The sequence below is a fragment of the Aethalodelphis obliquidens genome, unplaced genomic scaffold (genome assembly GCF_003676395.1).
Source record: "Aethalodelphis obliquidens isolate GAN/ISIS:26980383/991018 unplaced genomic scaffold, ASM367639v1 scaffold1, whole genome shotgun sequence".
NCBI classification, from domain to species: Eukaryota; Metazoa; Chordata; class Mammalia; order Artiodactyla; family Delphinidae; genus Aethalodelphis; species Aethalodelphis obliquidens.
The window spans coordinates 45,208,465-45,231,369 of record NW_020837945.1 but is presented as its reverse complement, the minus strand read 5'-3'; the positions used below and the strand labels follow the sequence as shown (position 1 = coordinate 45,231,369).

The following is a 22,905-nucleotide window of genomic DNA, read 5'->3' as shown; positions in this document are numbered from 1 at the left end:
CTTAAGCAGTAAGAACACTGGGGAAAATGGTGACAGAGACAGTTTCACGTGAAGTTTGTTTTTTAAATAAAAACTTGTTAAATTTATATTGCCTGCTTCTATTAATAATCTCAAGGGTAGGGTAGAGTCTAATCATGAATGATATATTTTTATAATCCAAAAAACTATTGCTGAATTCAAGTAAATAGCAATTGTAAAGGTACATAACTTAAAAGAAAATCACCATGAGTGTTAACTGGGTGTCTTAACTGCATGTTTATGTTTAATACAATTTGAAATCTATCAGCACAGTGGGCAGTTAAGCAAGAAGAGAGAGGGGAAAATGACAAAAATACAGCTAGCTAGCTATAAAAAGATGCAGCTCCTAAGACAGATAAATACAAACAGTGAGAAGTGGGTCTCTAATGGACAGAAATTAGCTGTCAACAATGTAGAAGGATTCAAAAGGCATTTTGAGTTGCAGTACAGAAAATGACAGTAGAAAGAATGTGCTAAGGGCAATTAGATAACCCTAAGGCTCCTTGGTATGTTTCCACTTGGTGCTCTGTCTGCCAGGCAACACAGGTTTATTTGGAAAAGAATGGAGTATCCCTCTTTCCAGTCATTATGCAAGTAAAAATGTGATTTTATAAAAGTTCAAAAATTCTCAAACCTGCATCTATTCCATAATTTGAAAAAGTAAAATCCTTCCTCAAATAGGATATTCTATGCTTATTACTTATAGAAGTAATAGCATAACTAATACCTATTCTGAGTCAAAATATAGTTTTCAATATAAAGATAAATGTGATTTTCTGTGGGTTGCTTATTCTTTTGCAAGGAAATTAGTTGTTCAGTTATTTATTTAATTTTAAAAATTTATACTGGGGTAGGTGGCTATGGGTACATAAATCATGTCATTTCTATTTGAAAACTGAAGAGGATTCCACATAGGGTAACCTAAGGGAGGTTTCTTGCCAGAATTACATTATTTTTCTTCCTTCTTAATTTTTTTTTCTTTCTATTTTTTTTTTTTTTTTTTTTTTTTTGGAGATGAGTGGCAGCTGATTCACAGCACAGGCTCATTCAAAAATTCATATTGGACTCAGTGAAGGAGTCCCCCTCAGAGGAAGGGTAGTAATTATTATAATAACTAACCCTTTTAAAGTGCTTATGTATGTAATCCACAGTTCTAAACATTTCACATGTATCAACCTATTTCATCTTCAAAACAATCATATGAGACAGTAGTATTATTAGCTTCACTTTATAATTGGAGAAACTATGGCACAGAGAGGTTAAGTAACCTGTCCATGGTTATGCAGAGAGAAATGGCAGAACCAGATTTAAATACAGATAGTCTAGTTCTAGAGTTTGACCTAACCATTATGCTATACTGTCTGTTGGCGTTAAGACTTTTTGTAATTTAAGTATTTAAAAGAAAGGTGGCCCAACCCATAAATAATTTGATTACCATTGGAACAGGAGAGACAGTGGTTCTGGGTCCACAAGATAATGTTGTTGGAATGGAACTGATGGAGGCTCCCTGACTTGCCTCCTATGCTGGCTAAGATCCGATATCTCACAAGTTCAAGTGTGGAGCTTCCTTGGTTGAATCCAGTTCTTCAGTGCGTAACCCCTGGAAAGTCAGCTCATCTTGGGGAATCTCACTCATGCTTATATGTCACCTATAAAAATTAAACAAAAGCTAACACTAAGACTAGCCTACTAGTCTCAAGGGTTAGCTAATGGGCATGAAAAATAAATGTCAGAGGGAGAAATCAGAGAATGACTTGATTGCCATTGTAAAATGTCTACATGCAAGAAGATAATAAAGAATAATGTTTTGTTTCATTTTTTGAATGAATGAATTTTCTTTTTTTTTTTTTTTGGCTGCACTGTGTGGCACATGGAACTTCCCTGACCAGGAATCGAACCCATGCTCCCCCTGCAGTGGAAGTGTGGAGTCTTAACCACTGGACCACCAGGGAAGTCCTTGTTTTGTTTTTTAAATACAGTTTTGAATTTGCTAGAATGGAATGTTAGAGTTGAAAATTAATACCAATAAAATCAGTATTAATAACCAATACTTACTGAGCTCTAACCACATGAGTGCTGGATAGTCTGCTAAGTACACACACTGAGTCACTGCATACTCAGAACAACACTAGAAAGTAGGTGGTATTTTCTCCATTTTCCAGATGTAGAAACTGAGGCACAGGGAGGTTAACTGACTTGCCCAAGGTCTGATATATAGAAAGTGATAAAGATCTAAGTCCAGGGTTCAATACAAAGCTTGAGCTCTTTTTTAAAAAATTGATTAATTAAAAAAATTAAAAAAAAATTTTGGCCGTGCCCCGTGGCTTGTGGAACTTTAGTTCCCTGACCAGGGTTTGAACCTGGGCCCTCAGCAGTGAGTGTGGGGAAAAGCTTAAGCGTTTAACCAAAATCCTTCTTTACTGCTTCTTTAGTTGTCTATTTGTGAAATATCTGCCAAATTGAATTGCTCGAATCAGTTGCTATCATAAAAAATTTCCTTGTTCTTTATGCTTTCCTTTATGCTTGTTCTTTATATCTTTCCTCTTCTTCAAGACCAAGGGCAAGGCCCTTCTCTATGAAGGATTATAAATTTTATTTATTTCTGGCTACGTTGGGTCTTCGTTGCTGTGCACAAGCTCTCTCTAGTTGCGGCGAACGGGGGTTACTCTTCGTTGCGGTGCGCGGGCTTCTCGTTGCGGTGGCTTCTCCTGTTGCAGAGAGCAGGCTCTAGGCGCGCGGGCTTCAGTAGTGGTGGCTCACGGGCTCAGCAGTTGTGGCGCATGGGATTTATTTGCTCTGCAGCATGTAGGATCTTCCCGGACCAGGGATCGAACCCGTGTCCCCTGCACTGGCAGGCGGATTCTTAACCACTGAGCCACCAGGGGAGTCCCCCAAATTAGGATTATAGTGAGAGTTAACATTTCACGACCACAGGAGGAGGGAGGCACTCCCTAACGTCCCCTCAGCTTTACTTTCCTTCAGAGCACTTCTCATCATCTGTCTTAGATGGAGTTTCCTGGGATGCAGACTCTGCAGTGGGGCTCTGCATGCTATAGGTTTACTGAAGAGTGACCTCAGTACGGACACATGGGGCAGTGAGGGAAGCAGAAATGGGAAAATGGAGTAGCTGAACTGCGATGTGGTGGCTACAAACACCTCAGCCGACCTCAGGGAGTTCTGGAGCCAACTTGGCCCTTCACAGTTGTCCTGAATTGAAGTGATGGGACTAATCTTTGTGCCTCTCATTGATCAGTCTTGAATTCTGACTGCCCCTGGGGAGAGGAGATGTCTCTGGGGCATTCAACCTCTTTTGGACAGAGGCAATGTTGGGAAAGGAATTCAGCTGTGAGTCTTCAGCAAGCAGCGTTCCCATGAACTGAAGGGATAAATGCCTGGGTCCTGAAGGGGAGATTGAGGCAACACATCTTAGCTCTGCATCACCTGACATTCTAAATATCTTACTTATTGCCTGTTTATTGTCTCTCTCCTCTCTAGAATGTAAGCTGTGGAACAGCAGGGATCTCGGTCTGTTTCTGTTGTATCCCTAGCATGTAGAATAGTACTTAGTAAAGAATACAGAATGGGTTCTCACAGATATTTGCTGAATGAATCAGTGTACAAACAAATGAATACATGATGAGAAATGATGAGAAATCTAAAGCTTAAACAGACTAAATTGCCCTCCTTAGGTACTAATACCTAGGGAGTAGCAGAGCTTAGATGCTGATCCAGACTGGTCTGGAGTGGAGAAATCCTCAAAGCCAAGATACCAAGTCCTATGTTGCCTACCTGAATGTATCATTTTCCTTTACCAATTAGAACAAACAACCAAGTAACCTAGCCTGGGACGAGTCAGTGACACATTTGTGTGGCACATTAGTCTTGGCGTCTAACTTTGCTTTGCTAACATATCACCTTTACCTCTATGATATCTAGATTCATGAAGTTTCCCAGACAACTTAATTTCCACGACTTTTTCAATATCCAGGACTGACCAATTTTCGCTGAAGGTTTGGCATGGGGTGGCTCAGCTCCAGTTTTCTCAAGAGGCTCTGGTGAGCAGGTCATAATTCACTGTGTCTTGAAAGTCCAGAGACCAAATATGAACTGTCAAGGAGAAATATGCAGGCTTACACGCTGGCAGAGAGCAAGCATGTGTTAGAATTTAAATTGATAATTCCCAGCGTTCCAGCGCCTTCTGTAGGTGAATTCTTAAGGCTAAAATAGTCTCTGGGGAATTTGGAAGTTATGACAGCTATAGGTGTGACAATGAAAAAGATATTTGGAAGGATTTATTTTTAGTGTGGATAAAATGAAGGTGAGGAAATAATTAGATGTGTTAGCAATGGTTCCAGGAAAGTCCATTATGGAAAGCTTGCTCTGACTGCCTTGCCTGTCTCCAAAACTACAAATAACTGGAAGAAAAATAAAAACTCAGGAAGGTTTTAGCTTCAGTAGCAAGGTAAGGGATGGCATGGTATGGCCCCTGCCCATGAATCCAGCCCCTTAGCCTGTATTTCCTGTACAAAGATTATCACCCCCATCATTCCTTACTCCTATCCTTGTACCCTCTGATGAAACTGCTGGCTCTCTAATTAGAGTGTACATCAGAAATACTTGGAGTTCTTGTAAAAACAGAATGCTGGGTCCCACCCCTAGACCCCAGAGTTTCTGATTCAGGAGGTCTGAGGTGGGGTCTGAAAATCTGCATTTCTAACATGTTCTCAGGGGTTGCTGGATGCTTCTGGTGCAGGGTTCACATTTTGAGAACCACAGTCCTAGGCATATTGAAATTCTTTCAGTTATTAGAAAGTTCCATACTCTTTCATCCCTACCTGCACACACGAGAGACTCCCCAACCCTCTTATCCCACCCTCCATCCCCATCATTTTCACAGCCAGGTTTTATTTAACTTTAAAGTCTCCTTCAAGACGTTATTTATTTTTGGAAGCTTTCCTTGACACGTTTGTTTGGATTTTTCTCCTTGTGCCCCTCGAGGCATCGCATGTAACTCTGTATTGTAATCTTGTGTAATTATCTGAACTTCTCAACTAACTTTTGTGAAAGTCAAGAACAAGTTTATTCTTTTCATCCTTGAGTCCCCAGTGCCTGCCTTTATATCTGGCTCTCATTAATATTTTTTGATTGAGTGAAGGAGTGAGGAAATAAATCGAACAGCTGAACATTCTTCTGCCTTCTTTAGCTCTTGCTGCTTCCTTTCAAGTGCCCTTCACTTTCTTTCTCATCATGTCAAATTTGGAACAAACTTTGTATCAGATTTAGAAATAAACCCATTTACTTCCAAGGATAACAGCTTATGCAACACTATTGAAAACACTGCCAATTTCATTCCTTCATCTCAGAATGAGAATAGGAAGTGTGTAAAAATGCATAATATATGTATATTATATATTCATATATAATATATGAATATAAGTATATGTATAATGTATAGGTATACACATATATGTATATATAAATATACATATGTATGCTAACTTCATTAAGTCATACTGCAATGTTTATTGTTTACAGAAATGCTGAAACTGATTGTTGAAAAAATCATTTAGTCTGCTCTTCTGTTTTGTATACAGCAAATAGAACTATTTAATTAAAAAAATACCTATAGTGCAAGAGCATTTTTTAAAGGATGCTCTGTTTTCCAAAAGCTTAAGAGAATATGGATTCAGTTTGTTGTAAATCAGCTGTTTTATAACTGGCAGCATGGTGGCCGCTCTCTGCTTCTCTGCCTGTTGCATAGTCGGTAATGCGCTCACGCATGTCTTGCTCAGGTTTGTGCACACACAGCTAAATCTTTTAAATGGTTCCTACTATTATTTTGCCAAGAATTCTTATTACCCAATTTAAATTCACTGAACTACTGTTTCCCTTGAAAAAGTAAAGTGTAACGCAAATACTTAAGCTGCTTCTTGATTCTTCACACAGGCCTTGGTAGAGCTGGCTGGGTTTATTTTATAAACATCTGTCCATTCAGTATTGGGACTTCACAGTGAGATAAAGGCAAAAGCAGATAGATGCCTTGCATTGGGTTAATACACATTTAAAAGATGTTACGTTAGATAATTTAAAATTATTTTTACTGCGTACTGGTACCGTGGTAAGTACAATTCAAACTACGTTATATCTTCATGTTTTGACATCGGCAGATAGTATTTAGTATTTATGTACTTTCCATAAAGTACTTTTCACCTGACTTGGACGTTTTGACAACTCTTTTATTCAACTCTCAAATTTTTTCAGCTCTGGAAACGATGGACTACCAGGTGGATAGAATTCAATCGGGAAATAGGAAATAAAGCTATGAAAGGAACCAAGGCCCTGTGCTGTGACATCCTTGCAGTCCATGGCTTCTAAAGGACACTTTCATCCCAGCATCATGTGTTTCTACCCTGCCTGTATGAACCACATCTATGTATTGCCACTGGGCATCACCCTACAGCTAGCTGGAACTACCCTAACGCATTCTAGAAGCAACGACTGAACATCACAATACTCCCAACGCTGTCCTGAGAATAGTAAATGATCATGCAACAGATGAGGGTGAGAGGTCAACCATAATTAAGAAACATACGAGCAGTTCCAGATAGGTTCCATATGGTTATATTAAGAGATTAGTTTTATCTTTGCTTTGCCCTTTATGCTTTTCTAACTAAAATATGACATTAAAAAGCCACTTTACAATAGAAGTCAATACAGCTGATTTGTGTAGTCTAAAGAATGGCTCTAAATCTTCAAGTATTACATAGAGAATATATTTTTCACTAAATTTGGAGCAATTTAAAATGTCTTAAGAACGTTTTTTGCTCTGTTAAAGAATTCAAGGTTGAAAAGTCAAATAGCTTGACAGAAAAATTCAGGCAATTTATATGATGGCTGATAGAAGCAATCCATCTCATCTCAAATCAAGTCAAATTAAAATTAGACTTTGGGAATGACACAAATAAGGAACTCTGTTACAAGAGCCTCTAGTGAGGTTAGTGGTGAGCTTCTTGAAGACAGAGAGCATATATTATTTATCTTTGTTTGTTTTTTTTCTATTTGTCAGGCACTTGCATAGCAATACATGAAGTAAAAAATGAATAAGAAATGGCTCCTGATCTCAAAAAACAATTCTAGTCAAGGGATGATGGCTTATATCCCAAAGAAATCATATTTTTCTGTATGTTGCTGCAGGTTATTGGCTTAAAATAAAACTATATTCTGTTTTAAGAAATAGATCCATTGCTGTTTGTTAGTTCCCTTTTAAATATGATTCAAATTGTAACACTGCACATTGATATACACATTTTACAACTTCTAAGTACCTGTTAACAGTGAATGATTTTCTTTCCAGCCCATTTAGCAAAGTTATAGTCTTTAATATTTTTCATATTAAGGCCTTCAATCTGTCCTATGGTACATAAGCCTGGTCCCCATCATTTAAAATCTTTTTTGGATCCGTGCAAAACCGAAGCAAAATATTTTTGTCAATGCAGGCTTCTTAAAAGGAGACTTCCATTTTCTATGCAAATAGTTACTTTTCGTCAAGTCCCAGCACATTTAAGGTAATCAGACTAACTGCATTATTTTGCCCCTTTAGAATGGCATACTAGGTGTACCATGTGTGCATTAATCCATAAATCTACATTAAAACACATATAACCCTCTGAACTTGATGCATGATGATTTGTAAATAATTATAGTTTTCTGAAAATCAAACACATTTTATTCTAAGGAGGAATATAATTAGTTAAGGAAGAGTGGAGTATTGGAGGTAAGAATAAGAAATAATCATGTAGAAAATTAGAAGTAATGACCAACCTGAATAAGAAAAGTGAAAACACTGAATGGGTAGAAAGGGAACTCAGTCCTGGTTCCAAGCATGAAAAGAGTCTAATGCCATAATACCCTCATTTTAACACTTACTAGCTGTGAGGACCTGGTAAGTTAATAAACGTCTTTGTGTTTGTTTTCTAATCCATAAAATAGGCATGATAATAGCACCCCCTTCAAAGGTTGTAAGTATATTAGTAGCCATAAAGAATTAAATAGTGCTTGAAGCATAATTAGAACTCACTAAATATTATCTGTTTTTATAAAATATCAATGTTAGAAGTTACATTAAACTTCTATCACAACCTCCTAACCAAAGCAGGGATTTCCTTTATGACATGCTGAATAAGCATCCAGCTAGCTTCAGCAAGAAATCTTACAAGAGGTCTTCATTGTATCATAAGGTAGGCCAATTTATATTCAGACAACCTAACTGCTAGAAAATTTTTCTTGCCTACTGATGTTTCTTTTTAGACAGCTATGGCTGCCAACATTGAAAGTGTGCTATTGATTGAAGATTATTTCAAATTAAAGTCTTATATACTGGAATTCATCCTCCTCTGGGTAGACTCATAAATATGAAATCTGCCTCCTTCTTGATTAATTAACTTTTTTATTACTCCACCAGGGTCAGCTGGCCCTCTTTCTGCTTCATCATTAATAATCATCCTCAAATTTCTGGCTGCTGTTAATAATGATGTAGCTAATTTCATCCTTGGTAATTAAAGCAGTACAGATTGGGTTTCAACCAATAGACTGGATCAAACATATAGAGATTTTTTTTTAAAAGATGTGTAAGGAGGGATATCTATTTAACAACAAAGAAGTCATTTTACTCTACCTCAAATACCCCCAAATTTTAGAATTAACAATTAATTTGTAATTAAAATTGCATATATCATGTTTTTACATGATTCAAATCAGTTACAGCTTGTTACCCAAAATATAGCAAGCAATGTTGCTTACCTGTGGCAAATAAAATATTTGATTCTTTCTTTTTCGACTGGTAGGCAATATGCTATTCTTCCATATTTTGAAATTACACATTCTTCATTTATTTAATTAAATGTGTATTGGAAACTACGTATAAGACATTTTATGAGACACAAAGATACACAGGTGACAATTCTTGACCTCAAAGTGCTAGCAACTTAGTAAAGAAGTAAGCCCTCACACAATAAAATATTACAGAAAGTCTGAGGAAAGAGTGATTACTTCTCACTGGATTGATCAAAAACACTTCAGGAGGTGTAGCATGTGAGCCGGACTGACTATTTGTAATGTGATAGGTTTCTGAATATGCCAGCTGGAAGTCACAGACACAACTTAGATAGGATGAAGATTCAGAAAATTTCATGCATGAGCATTTATACATTTTCCCAGGGTATATGTTAACTAGAGGAAAATAGAACAGAAACGATGTCAATTTGGATTAGATTGGAGGAAGACTTGAATATTTGTTGAGAAACTCACATTTTATTCAGTAGAAAATACCCAACGATTTGGAGTTTTTAAGTGTAGAAAGTTGAGTATAGAAAAATTAGTCAAATGAGGGCATGAAAAATAGACTAAGGAAGAAGAAAGTAAAGACACGATCTTACACCTTAATTTTCAGGATCATTTCCATACATAAATTGTTAAAACTAATCAAACTGCTTAAATATGAAACCATACTAAAAATAGCTAAATTTTATGGGTGTTTTTAAAATAACTAAGTGATTAAATTTATTCATTTGTATCAACATAACACTTTTTGTATAAATGTGTAAGATGTGGCATAAGATTCTAATTTGAAACAGTTGCCATGATTCAGTAATTTATACTTTGGTTAATTAATCATAATGACTTTTATGTAGTTATTTAAGTGATATAAATCTAGTCCATCATTACTACTTTTGGTAAATAATGGTATATTTTAAAATGTTGACAGATGTGGCTTTGGTGCTACAGAAGTGCTTCATGTAGCTTACAGGTAAAAACCTAAATTTACATATTATTAAAATTTAAGGTGTAATTAATCTTTTCAGGGAAAAGGAATGCATTGCTTATATGTTGGCTGTGTATTAACTCTACAGGATCATTTGGATAACCACTAAGGCAATGGAAGAGATAAATTACATGTAAAATTCCGACTTTAAGCTATGGATTCTCCTACCTTTTGATAGCTTCACAAACTGTTGTACAGTATATAAGTAAAATGTTTAAGTTGACTGCAATCTAGCAGGATATATTTTATTTTGGTTTAAAAAAATGAACCCATAAAAGTATTTTTTGTTTCTGTAAATTACATTTGAATATTAGATAAATCTTAGTTGTGTTTTAAATAAAAACAAATGTTTGACTGCTTTATCATTAAATTATTTATTTTGAACAATGTACATGTAATTTTAACAGATGATTGTTAAAATTGAATCAAATATGGTTTTTCAAGCAATTTGTAAGGATATGGATAACATTATTGGTTATGTAGATAACTTTTCAATTTTAATTCTCATCTTTTTCTTCGTTGAAAAGAAGCACATTTTCTCCAGAAAATAAGCTCAGAAATAAAAACAAATATGAGGCAGATAAAATTTTCTGTTGTTTCATTCATATAAGCCAAAAAGGCCTGTACTTGACAGTGTGTATGTGTGCGTGCACGCCAGTGTGTGTGCGTGTGTGGGGGTGTGTTTGATACTTTGGGGCATAATATGGATTTTATATTAATTTTGAGAAAATTCTTATATTTGAGAACTTCTAACACCTATATATTGTGCACCTATCTTTCGAGAAGATCCACATGGAATATTTATATATTCTTACTTTCTTACTACTGATTCTGTAGTTTATTGTAATTTTGTTAACTCTATTCCAAAAAGATGGGGGAATCAATTACAGTACCTAATAAAAAGGCCTGTACACAATAGCAGTTCAATAAATGCTGTTAGTGAACATAGTATTTAGCTATACACTATTAGCCCTAAGAGAGATTAGCAGACATAAGAAATGTCCGTATTGAAACACAAAAAGAAAGTGTTTTGTGACTATATATGAGTGACTTTCTACCTACTTATCTATAGATCTATCAGTCAATTCTCTCTCCCTTGTTCTCTCTCTCTCTTCCTATATAACATAGGGAATGAGGCTGTTCTATAGACTTAGGAAAAGACGATCCCAATAGCTATAGTTTAAGTAGGCTCTTTTTATAGTGCTAACAGTCATAGTTAGTACTCTTTAAACTTGCTGGCCAGTTTCCACTAGCATATTCTGACTCTGGAAAAAAATCCAACCTCTGGTCTAAAAACAGAGCAAGAGGAGTCATGGTGATGGCTCCTCAGAACGAGAGAAAATATTTGCAAATGAAGCAACTAACAAAGGATTCATCTCCAAAATATACAAGCAGCTCATGCAGCTCAATATCAAAAAACAAAACAAACAACCCAATCCAAAAATGGGCGGAAGAACTAAATAGACAGTTCTCCAAAGAAGACATACAGACTGCCAACAAACACATGAAAGGATGCTCAACATCACTAATCATTAGAGAAATGCAAATCAAAACCACAATGAGGTATCACCTCACACTGGTCAGAATGGCCATCATCAAAAAATCTACAAACAATATGCTGGAGAGGTTGTGGAAAAGGGAAACCTCTTGCACTGTTGGTGAGAATGTAAACTGATACAGCCACTATGGAGAACAGTATGGAGGTTCCTTAAAAAACTAAAAATAGCACTACCATATGACCCAGTAATCCCACTACTGGGCATATACCCTCAGAAAACCATAATTCAAAAAGAATCATGTACCATAATGTTCACTGCAGCTCTATTTACAATAGCCGGGACATGGAACCAACCTAAATGTCCATCGACAGACGAATGGATAAAGAAGATATGGCACATATATACAATGGAATATTACTCAACCATAAAAAGAAACGAAATTGAGTTATTTGTAGTGAGGTGGATGGACCTAGCGTCCATCTTACTTCATTTTACAGAGCGAAGTAAGTCAGAAAGAGAAAAACAAATACTGTGTGCTAACACATATACATGGAATCTAAAAAAAAATGGTTCTGATGAACCCAGGGGCAGGACAGGAATAAAGATGCAGACCTACTAGAGAATGGACTTGAGGACCGGGGACGGGGGAGGGTAAGCTGGGACGAAGTGAGAGAGTAGCACTGACATATATACACTACCAAACGTAAGGCAGATAGCTAGTGGGAAGCAGCTGCATAGCACAGGGAGATCAGCTCAGTGCTTTGTGACCACCTAGAGGGGTGGGATAGGGAGGGTGGGAGGGCTGCGCAAGAGGGAGGGGATATGGGGATATATGCGTATATATAGCAGATTCACTTTGTTAAACAGCAGCAAGTAACACAACGTTGTAAAGCAATTATACTCTAGTAAAGATGTTAAAAAATAAATGAAGCCACTATGTTTGTAGAGTACAAGTAATCAGTTAAGAACATTATAATTTTGAAAAAGAATTGTTTCATATTTTATATTATCGTCTCATTGGTCGTTAGCAAACTAAAAGTTGAACAAAGTAAAATAGGTATAGCTAAAGGGAATGACATTATAAACTACTTTGTTTTGCTTGTTTTAAAAAATTTGAACTAGACCATCAAATGAGAGAGTACCTAATTTCACCTTCCCACTTCACACCCCATCTCTATGCATTGTAAAGTCAGTTAATTAAATAATACACAAGAGAGACCTTAATAAGAAAGTTGACATTACAATAATTCAGACAGTACTTGAAAAACAAAAGCTATAAAAATTTAAAGATGCGCTAAGAGGTTATGTAGAGAAAAAGACTGATGCTGTCAGTTTGGATTCATATCATTATATTCCTGAATTTATAGTAAACCTACGCATATCTTACTATGACATTATTCATTTAAATTCTCTCCTGGATATAAACAGCATGCTTTGAAAATGCAATTTAAAGTTAACCAGATAAAAAATGATCCTTTAAATAATTTTTCCTCAGGCTGTAAATTGACTTGGGAGCCACTCTATGCACCCAAACTCCAGGTTTACACAAACATATTTTTCAAACTCTTCTCAAACACTGTTGTCTCTTCAACAGTATTATAAAAGTCACTTTCATGACATTTATAAATCAGTAATTCAGAATATGGTTTTTGCTGTCTGCTGCTGCTGTCAGGTGCTTCTAGGGTTCTAATCCTGCACCTCCACTCATTGGTTATCAGATTTTGGTAAAGCTACTTAAGTTTCTAAAAACAGTTATAATCTTAGCAGAATTAAAAAGATAATTTGTGTAAACTGCTCAGCAGACAGTCTTGCACATGTTACTGGTCATATTACTCCCTAATTAAAATCCTCCCATGAATCTTCAATATCTTCATAAAGCGCAATAAGCTTAACATGGCCCAAAGAGCAACTTTGTCTTGTTCTTGGCCCCTGTATATAATTCTCTGCTTTTAGCTCCCACCATTTAATTTTTCATGTCTCCTCACTGTAGTCACACCAAATAGTTGGCTCTTCTTTAAATTTTTCATGCTGTTTCAGGTCTCAGCGCTTTTGCTATTCCTTTATCACCCTTCTTTAAAGAATGAGCCACTGCGTCTCATCCTCCAGACCTTCATGATCTATTCATGCTGAATTAGGGCAGCTTCTCTATGCTCTCATAGCACTCTTTGCATATCTGTCTGGTAGTACATGTCATTCAACCTTGTATTTTTTAATTGAAACTTTCATTTTCCTCCCACAAATCTAGACTATAAATTATGCAAAGGCAGAGGTTGCAGGTCTTATTACTTTTTTATCCCCAGAGACTCTCGCAGAGTATGGCACATATTAACCGTCCTATATATTTTTCATTGAATGAATCAATATTATACTGGGTCATTGTAAGTATGGGACCTTTCTGCTAAGGAGTTTCAAAGTACTTATCTTTTATATAACATCTGAAAGAATTTTAGTCCTGAAAGTACAATAAGTTGAAATTTAGAGTTAAAACCAAATACAATATTTAGATCAGAACTTATGTTTTCTTATTAGACTAGATTGCTTTGTCTAAAAGTCCCAGACAAACATAAATGAATTATCTAGATTTAGACCTATGAGTTTGAGAGTACATTTCTGATTTGATGATATAATACTCAAAAATGTCATACTTTTAAAAAGTTAGGTGAATTTCTTCTTCTGTGAAATAAGACACAATAAACATACCCTGGACAAGACAATGATGTGACTCTTCCCTGGACCAAACTTTCCTTGAACTGTGTCCTTGGCTTTGCACCTAGATTAAGTCTTGACATTTGGGCAGGGAAGAAAGCAGTCAATAGGACATAGCAGGGAAATTTTTTGAATATTTTATATTGCTTTTGATTATGGAGTTTTGTGATAACTACACTCCCAATAATTTCATCTCTAGCTTGAAAAGTCAATAGTCTTCAGTGGGATTACAAATGACTATCACAGGTATTAAACATCCAGGTTATAAGTATTCTTTTTATTCCTTTGTTCACTTTCCCTCCTTAAGCTGTATTCCTTCTTAATTAAATATGTCAGTGCTTTTCCACTTTTTAGTTAGATATAGTTGTAACGAGAAAGCTCTTATGGATCAATGTTGTTCATTAACCTAAATACAACAACAGAACACTCCTTCTGTCATATAGTTAGAAACTCACATAGCTTCACTTTCAGGGAGTGATAAACTGGGCGAATTGTGGCTTAATCAGTGGTCTTACCATTAGCATTTTATAATTCCAATGGAAGGACTTGGCAGGATGGTAGAGTACTGGCCTTGGAAGAAGATAGCCCTTAGTTTCAAATTTTAGCTTAGCTTTCTTACCAGCTGCATGAATCTGACAAGTTGCTCAATTTCCCTAGGCTTCTGATTTCTCATAAGTAAAATTAGGAAAATAATACTGGTCTCATTGGATGTTGAAACGTTTAAAAGAGACAACACATGTAAAATACTGCACATCATTTTTTGCACCTATGAGAATAGGCTCAATAAATGCTAGACATTATTATTGTTATTCATAAATAATTTTTAAAATAAAGTTGCTATTCTTGAATTCTTATGCAAATACAGGTATTTTAACAGTGATGGGAACAGAATTTTTTTTTTTTTTTTTTTGCGGTATGCGGGCCTCTCACCGTTGTGGCCTCTCCCATTGCGGAGCACAGGCTCCGGACACGCAGGCTTAGCGAGCGGCATGTGGGATCTTCCCGGACCGGGGCACGAACCCGTGTCCCTTGCATCGGCAGGAGGACTCTCAACCACTGCACCACCAGGGAAGCCCCAGAATTTTATTATAATTAGGTATTTAGATATTTTTCCATCAAAGTACATAGCAAAAGCCACCTATATCATCCTTACAAAGATAGCAATGTGATGGATTTCTAAAATTGAAAAAATAATTCAATGGTAGAACTGGGTTTAGAATGAACATGACATTTAATGCTATGTTACATGACTTTGGAATGCCTCACTCCCCTCTTCTCCCATTTTAGTTTTCAATATGTTGACGCTATGAAATTAATTTGAGTTTCTAATCAAGCCCATGCATCTAATATTTAAACTTATAATGTGCATTTCAGGGGAGTTTGTCTCCTGACCACTGTTTTTATTGATCTAATATAACAAGCCAAAGCTGCATAATTTTGAACTAACTGCTAAAATCATTTGCTCATGGCTTTACTCTCTTCCAAGTATTCATTAGTATCACATTATGATGCCAAGACTGGCGGACAATTAGGCTAACACCACCCAGTGAGACTCTCTGTGTTGTGGCCTGAGTGATGAAAATATTTAACGATAGCACCAAAGCATTAACTGAAACGACTGTATGAGTATTTACATGAACAGAATCCTGCATGATGAGACTATTCAAAATTTGGGACATCAGATTTTCAACTATCAGGTCACACTGGAACCACACTATATTAACATCTTATTTTATATCTTTGTGTGAAACTTACTTTCATCTCCTGTTTCAAACTCAAACTTCTGACTGTATCCACTGTACCCTGTTGCAGTCCTCACTCGGATATGAAAAATGTACTTGGTGGCTGGCTTGAGACCTGTGATGATGGCACTGGGGGCCTTGGACCTCGTGGAGGAATAGGAGAGCTGCTGCTCATGGTCCTGGAGACAGAAGAGAAGAGAAGGGGAGTGAAGCAGGGTTATTTTCCTTTACCTTGACACACTGTAAAGTCAAGCTGAGGAATTCTGCTCTCTCAAAAATACTGATTAAGAACTGGTGCAAGCATGGTTTTCCATAATTTAGTGCTTCGTTTTTCACCAATTATAATGCATATGATATGGTCTTGATTTGGAAACTTTTTAAGAAAGATGATGATCTTGTATTTTTGGTGATTTGGATTTCTGACCCGACTCTAAGGAATGGTGGTGGCGTGGAGAGCATGTTTACACAGAATGGCAGCTGCATCTTGAATAAAATGGGCACATCAGATCAGACCGGGCCAGCAGCAAGCAAGGAGCAAGGGTGGGAGAGTTCAAGTACCCGCTACTCACTTCTACCCGCAGGTAGTGCCAAAATGCCGGCGCTATCCGTGGGTAGACCTGTGGGTGAAAGGAAAAATAAATTAATTGTTTTTTTAAAGTTTGCGATCTTTTATCCCGAATCAACTGCATTGTTCTGAAACTCAGTGATTCCCCAGTAGTAACACTGAAGTTGAAGCAACTTAAGACATAAAATGATGAAAATTTTCCTTTGAGGGAGAGTTGACTCCTCTGCAAAATACCACAGTTTACTTTGTAAAGATGTACGAGATACATACTGATTGTGAGGTAGATTTTTTTTTTTAATCAAAAACAAATTTATGGTTACCAAAGGGAAAAGGTGGGGCGGGGGAGAGGGATAAATCAGGAGTTTGGGATTAACATACATGCACTACTATATATGATAGATAACTAACAAGGACCTACTATATAGCACAGGAAACTCTACTCAATATTCTGTGATAACTTTTATGAGAAAAAAACCTAGAAAAGAATGAATATATGTATAACTGAATCACTTTGCTGAACACCTGAAAGTAACACACATTGTAAATCAACTACACTCCAATAAATTTTTTCTTAAATACAAAAAAAAAAAAAACCAGTACATATTTCTTATTTTCAAAGAACCCTCTGGGAGTATATGTTTCAACTGTGTTGACTTCTTGCCCTCATTTAATGCAGCCAGAAGACCCTGGGCTTGTGTCGCACCATGAAGCCTTTGTCCGGTTTGCTGTTTTTATTTTTTATTTATTTGTTTTTTAACATCTTTATTGGAGTATAATTGCTTTACAATGGTGTGTTAGTTTCTGCTTTATGACAAAGTGAATCAGCTGTACATATACATATATCCCCATATCTCCTCCCTCTTGCGTCTCCCGCCCACCCTCCCTATCCCACCCCTCTAGATGGTCACAAAGCACCGAGCTGATCTCCCTGTGCTATGCGGCTGCTTCCCACTAGCTATCTATTTTACATTTGGTAGCGTATATATGTCCATGCCGCTCTCTTACTTCTTCCCAGCTTACTCTTCCCCCTCCCTGTGAGGTAGATTTTATATAGCTACTTTTTTTTTTTTTTTTTTTTTGCAGTACGCGGGCCTCTCACTGTTGTGGACTCTCCCGTTTTGGAGCACAGGCTCCGGACGCACAGGCTCAGCGGCCATGGCTCACGGGCCTAGCCACTCCGCGGCATGTGGGATCTTCCCGGACCGGGGCACGAACCCGCGTCCCCTGCATCGGCAGGCGGACTCTCAACCACTGCGCCACCAGGGAAGCCCCCTGTGAGGTAGATTTTAAAACGGTCTGCCTGTGAGGGAGCATCAAAGACACAGCACAGTATGAAAGACAGCACACCTCAGAAATCAGCAGGACTGGAGGCTTGGTTCCCAGTCACCTGTGGTTAACTGCCAAACTACCTCTTCTCACTAACAGGAACCACAACTGACTGAATGCCCTCGTCATTCAGGGTCTTTTAAGTGGGCTGTCTTGTCCACCACCTCAGAATAATTTACTTGTGCCTTTAAGAGACTGTCCACAATATGCTGGTAGTGGGAACACATTAAAGTCAATACTGTTTTTGTATAGTGTTATTGTTCAATAACTTTATAATGGTGTTCTAGTACGGTATCTGAAAAAAAAAATGTTTGTATGAACAACTCTTCTAAATTCATAGGTCAAATTAGGCTACCAGGCCCTTGAGTTAATTCTCCACTATTCTCATTATAAAATATCTAAAGATAGAGATTCTCAGAGATGGAAGTAACTTTCAAGATCATTAATTAAGTCACTCATTTGATGCTTATATTCGATCTATAATATTCCCATCAAGATTTCATTTAGCCTTTGACTGAAAATATCTGTTGTTCAGGAGACCTTCCAGGCAAACGAAGTAACCTACATACATGCAGAATGTATCAAACTGCATTTATTGTCTGGTGATGCTATAAGATTTAGAACTATGAAAATCATTTTCCTTAAGCTACTTTTGAGAAAAAAAATCCTTAAAGATCATTTTAAAACTTTATGGCCTTGTTTGTCAGAACTTTATATGCTACATGGTTATTCTCTGTCTAGCTGAGGAATTGAATTTGTCATCTATACCCCAAATGCAACTGTTTATTAAACACAAAGTACAAAGAAAAATGAGTAAACAATAGCAACATTTTAAATAAAAAAGACAAAACAGATAAATTGTAACTTATATTTATCCCTAGGTCACTTCCAGATTAGAAAGTAAATAAATATCTGCCTGTTATAAAATCCAAGAAAATAAATTCTATAAAATCATTGGTGGCAGTAATTATCTGCTAAGGGCCTAAAGAAGAAGCTTTCTAAGATGAAGGCCTTTATAATTAGGGGGTTTAACACCCATATTGTGGAGAAAGAAAGTTTGTGTTCTATTGGAAGAGATAATACTGTTTCTGGTAGAAATTTGTAAAAACTTTTGGATTGTTCATTCTTACATAGAAGAGGAGAATATTCCACCTCTCACAGAATTTTCTGCAACATTAGAGTTATGGGGTATTCTGAGTAGCATTGCACAGTATGAAATTATGATTGAGAGAATTTTAAAATCCTGAAAAAAAGAATTTAGTCTTATCATTAAAGAGAGGAGATACAGATTGAAAAATTTACTTAGAATGGCACCATAATAATTACACATTATGTCTTTGCTGCTTCACAAAAACATAGCTAAATAGTAATTTATTACTCAGTGAAGTTACAGGGAGCAAAGGACTCCTTTTGCAAATAGCTTTTAGTATGTCTGCTGTTATACAGAAGTTTATCTGTAGCTATATCCCTGAAATAAAAATCATTAAGTAGGAAGTATGCTTACATGGTTCCTCAGCCTACAACACAGCAGTGCAGGGGTAGCTGCCTTGCCTCACATCTTGCCTCCTCGGAGCATGCCAAGAAAGAGAGCTCAGAGAACAGTCATGCGAATTCCTCCTTCCAGTGCATATCAGCCCCCTCTCCTCCTGGTGTTTCCAAGCTCTTGGGAAACTAAGTTAGCACTTACCCATGAAAAGCATAGGGCACTTACTGTCCCAGAACTTTGGCTAATTGCCTTTCTCCTGACACATCAACTCCAATTCAAAGTAGCTGTCACCAGATAGAGACAGTGTTTTGCTGCAGAGCCATCGAGATCTCTTTATTCATCCATGGGGGCTCAATTCTGAACATGCTTGAATAGGGTATGTGTGAGGGTTTTTCTAGAGTTTGTACCATATGGAATTGCTATTTGTATAATACCTATGTCTTCAACTTTCCTAGGTAATACATTCCATTGTTCATAAAACTATCTTATAAGTTTTTTACCCTTGCTAAATCCATAATAAAATCTTCTCATTCTTAATATTATTCATTTTAGTACTTTCTTTTTTTTCTTGATCAAGCTTTCCAGAGGCTTGAACCAACTTTTGGCTTTATCTCTCTATTGTTTCTTTGTTTTCTATTTCATTTAATATCTGCTCTTACTATAAATTATTTTCTTTCTTCTTTTTTTGTGTTAATTATATTGCCTTCTAACTTTTTACATTTCATGCTTAACTCACTAATTGTCAGTACACCTTTTCAAATACAATTTAAGTCTACAAATTTCACTCTAAGTACTGCACTACTGTACTTCATAAGTTTTCATGATATATTATCAACCAGTTCTGAGTATTTACTAATTTCCATAAACACACTATTTCTTTTAGTCTTTGTGGCAGATCCAGGATTATTATTTCACACTTTTAAGGGTCAAAACAGGTTGTCAGGCAGTAAATAAATGGCATAAAGTGAAGCTCCAAAGGCATAACCCCATGGGTTGCAAAGTACACTGGACTGTGGATAGGAGAGCACTGGCAGTCTTCTGTACTGAGAAGCATTAGCTCATTGGCTGAACGTGAAACAGTTTTTGCACTACTTCCCCTTGGATAAGCATAAATAATAATATCAATCATGGGACAAATCATTCAGTAGCAATGCACTTTAATGTACGGTTATGTATATCATTTCCTAAAATAAACATATACACAATTTCTATTTTATATATTTGTATTCACATATACTGAAAACATAGTTCAGAACTATAGTGTGAACACAGAGCATTCACTGTCAAACAATATGCATGTATTACTCTCTAGAGATGTAGACTTTTATTTAAGGTTCTCTTCTCAAGGGCAGAGTCTGCAGCTTAGTCTCAGGAATTGCCCCGTCCCAGCTGCTGAGGATCTAGGTTTTCCTGGGAGTCTAATCTTATTGTTACATTGAACCTTTCATTTGCTTAAAATACTGACTCTATGTTTTATCTCTATAGATGTCAACTCTTCATGGTCACTAACAGGGATGTTCTTACTAGAGTCTGGACCCTCTTAGCATTCAATCTGAAAACTAACTTAGTTAAAAGAAATAGGTTCAGGTGTCCAGTCACTATGGCTGCATCTTTCTGCAACCAGAGGTAACATGGTCTGTTATCAACAGAAGGCAGCATGTAAAGAATTCTGGATTAGAATTCTCCTGTCTTGGCTCGATTTATGTTCTGCCTCTATTATGTACCTTGGTAAATCACCTTCAAGACTTTGATTTGCTCATACAGAAAATTCATTCATTGCACCGACATTCACTGAATGCTCTCTATGGGTATGGTTTTAGGGCTCTATAGTAGATCTGGCTTACATAATCACCAAAGTTCTACATAAGCAATTATATTCTATAATTTTTGTATGTTAGAAAGACAAGTCTGCTCTCTTCTGCTGTGATTGATTCTCATCATGCCTCATCTTAATCTCTTGAGTTTACCGTCCCACTTATGGAAGTAGATGCAATAGGCCCACAAAGTGGTCATCTTCTGGCTGGTTTGCTTTCTCTTAAAGTCTTTGGGTCTAGGGGGTTTTCTCCAAGATGTTACCACATTGCTGTATTTTTTTAAAATGTTAAACTAATTGGATTACATATGTGATTAAAAATTATGTTGTAGAGTTTTTTTGTACAGATATATAGATCTAAATATATATCAGCAATCATAAGATAACAACCATGATTTATGCAGTGCCTTACAATTTGCAAGGTGTTTTCACACACATTCTTTATGTAGTACTCCTAATAACCTTGTGAAGCAATAAGAACTGGTAATATTTTTAGTCTCACTTAGCATATGATGAAATTGGTGCAGAAAGAATAAGTAACTTACCAAAGCACGTCACATAACTAGTCAATGGCTTCTGTTAAAGTTGTGCTTTTTCACTATCCAATTTAGGCAGATATGTGCAGGGCAAAAATGCTTATAAATTAGACTTTGAGCCAAGGTTATTTTTTACACACTTTATGTTCTTGATTATCTGATCACTAGAAATAACTTCAAATTTAAGACAGACTGTGAACCAGATAGTAATGATTTGATGGCATTAGAATACTTTTATATAAATAGTTCCTCAGTGGTAGAAACAATTTTCAACATTGAAAATTTCAAAGATAAAATTATTTTCTACTAAGGTTAACACATCCAATCATTCTGCCTTTATTTTTTTTCTATTTTGATATTATGTCATATAGACAGATTCTAGGAAATTCCAAGGGGCTTATAATTCACCCAATCTTCCAAGGAACATAAAATATTCATGTTTGGGGCTTCAGAATAGAATTTTTTTGATAAGGTACAGGAGATTCTTCTAGAATTTTTTATGCATGATGGTACTCTACATGGCTTTATTCACAGAACAGTACTAAGAGGACAGACTAAAAGCATTGTTGGATTTTCCTTTATCCTTTCAAGTAAGTCATGCCAAGTTTAAGTCATCATAGGTAAAATAGGTAAAAGTGCTATTAAAAATTAGCACTCTACTACCACAATTGTTATTTTTTTTTTTTTATTTTTTATTTTTTTTTTTTTGTGGTACGCGGTTCTCTCACCGCTGTGGCCTCACCTGTTGCGGAGCACAGGCTCCGGACGCGCAGGCCCAGCGGCCATGGCTCACGGGCCCAGCCGCTCCGCGGCATGTGGGATCCTCCCGGACCGGGGCACGAACCCATGTCCCCTGCATCGGCAGGCGGACTCTCAACCACTGCGCCACCAGGGAAGCCCCCACAATCGTTATTTTTTAATTAGCAATGTCCTAATTAAGCCAATGGTAAAGTTCCTGTTCTACTGGCTAGGAGATTGAAGCTATAGAGTCCTAAGAAAAGAAAAAAGTGGATATTAATAGCTCTGCTAGGGGTCATCTAAGTCATTTTTTTGTCTCTTTTCTCTTTCCATTTTTGTGTCTGTCTTTCTTACCCTGCCTCTCTGTCACACATACAAACACACACACACACAAACACACATTCATCAAACAATTCATGACAGAAGACTGTTGAGATGTCTGCATAATAATCTCTCAAAACTAAACAAATTAAAACCACATTTAGAACATGATTCATTACCTGCAGAAAGATATTTTCCCTGATAAAGCAAGAATTGCACAGCCTAGAAACATAAAGTTTGAAAGGTTATCAAAGAATCCTGTTGCCTAAACAATGGTATTAGCAAACCTGAAAATATTTTACTTGAATGAAAGGAAGTTATTTCACATGACCCTA

At 36.6% G+C, this 22,905-nt stretch overlaps 1 protein-coding gene across 1 annotated transcript in view; it reads right to left on the bottom strand.

The window, feature by feature from the left end:
- Nucleotides 1-22,905, bottom strand: part of EPHA6 (EPH receptor A6) — an 861,061-nt gene that overhangs the window by 292,454 nt on the left and 545,702 nt on the right. The window contains exon 7 of the mRNA XM_027102862.1: nucleotides 15,799-15,964. Within this exon, the coding sequence (XP_026958663.1) occupies nucleotides 15,799-15,964 (166 nt within the window). The remainder of the gene's footprint in view (nucleotides 1-15,798; nucleotides 15,965-22,905) is intronic.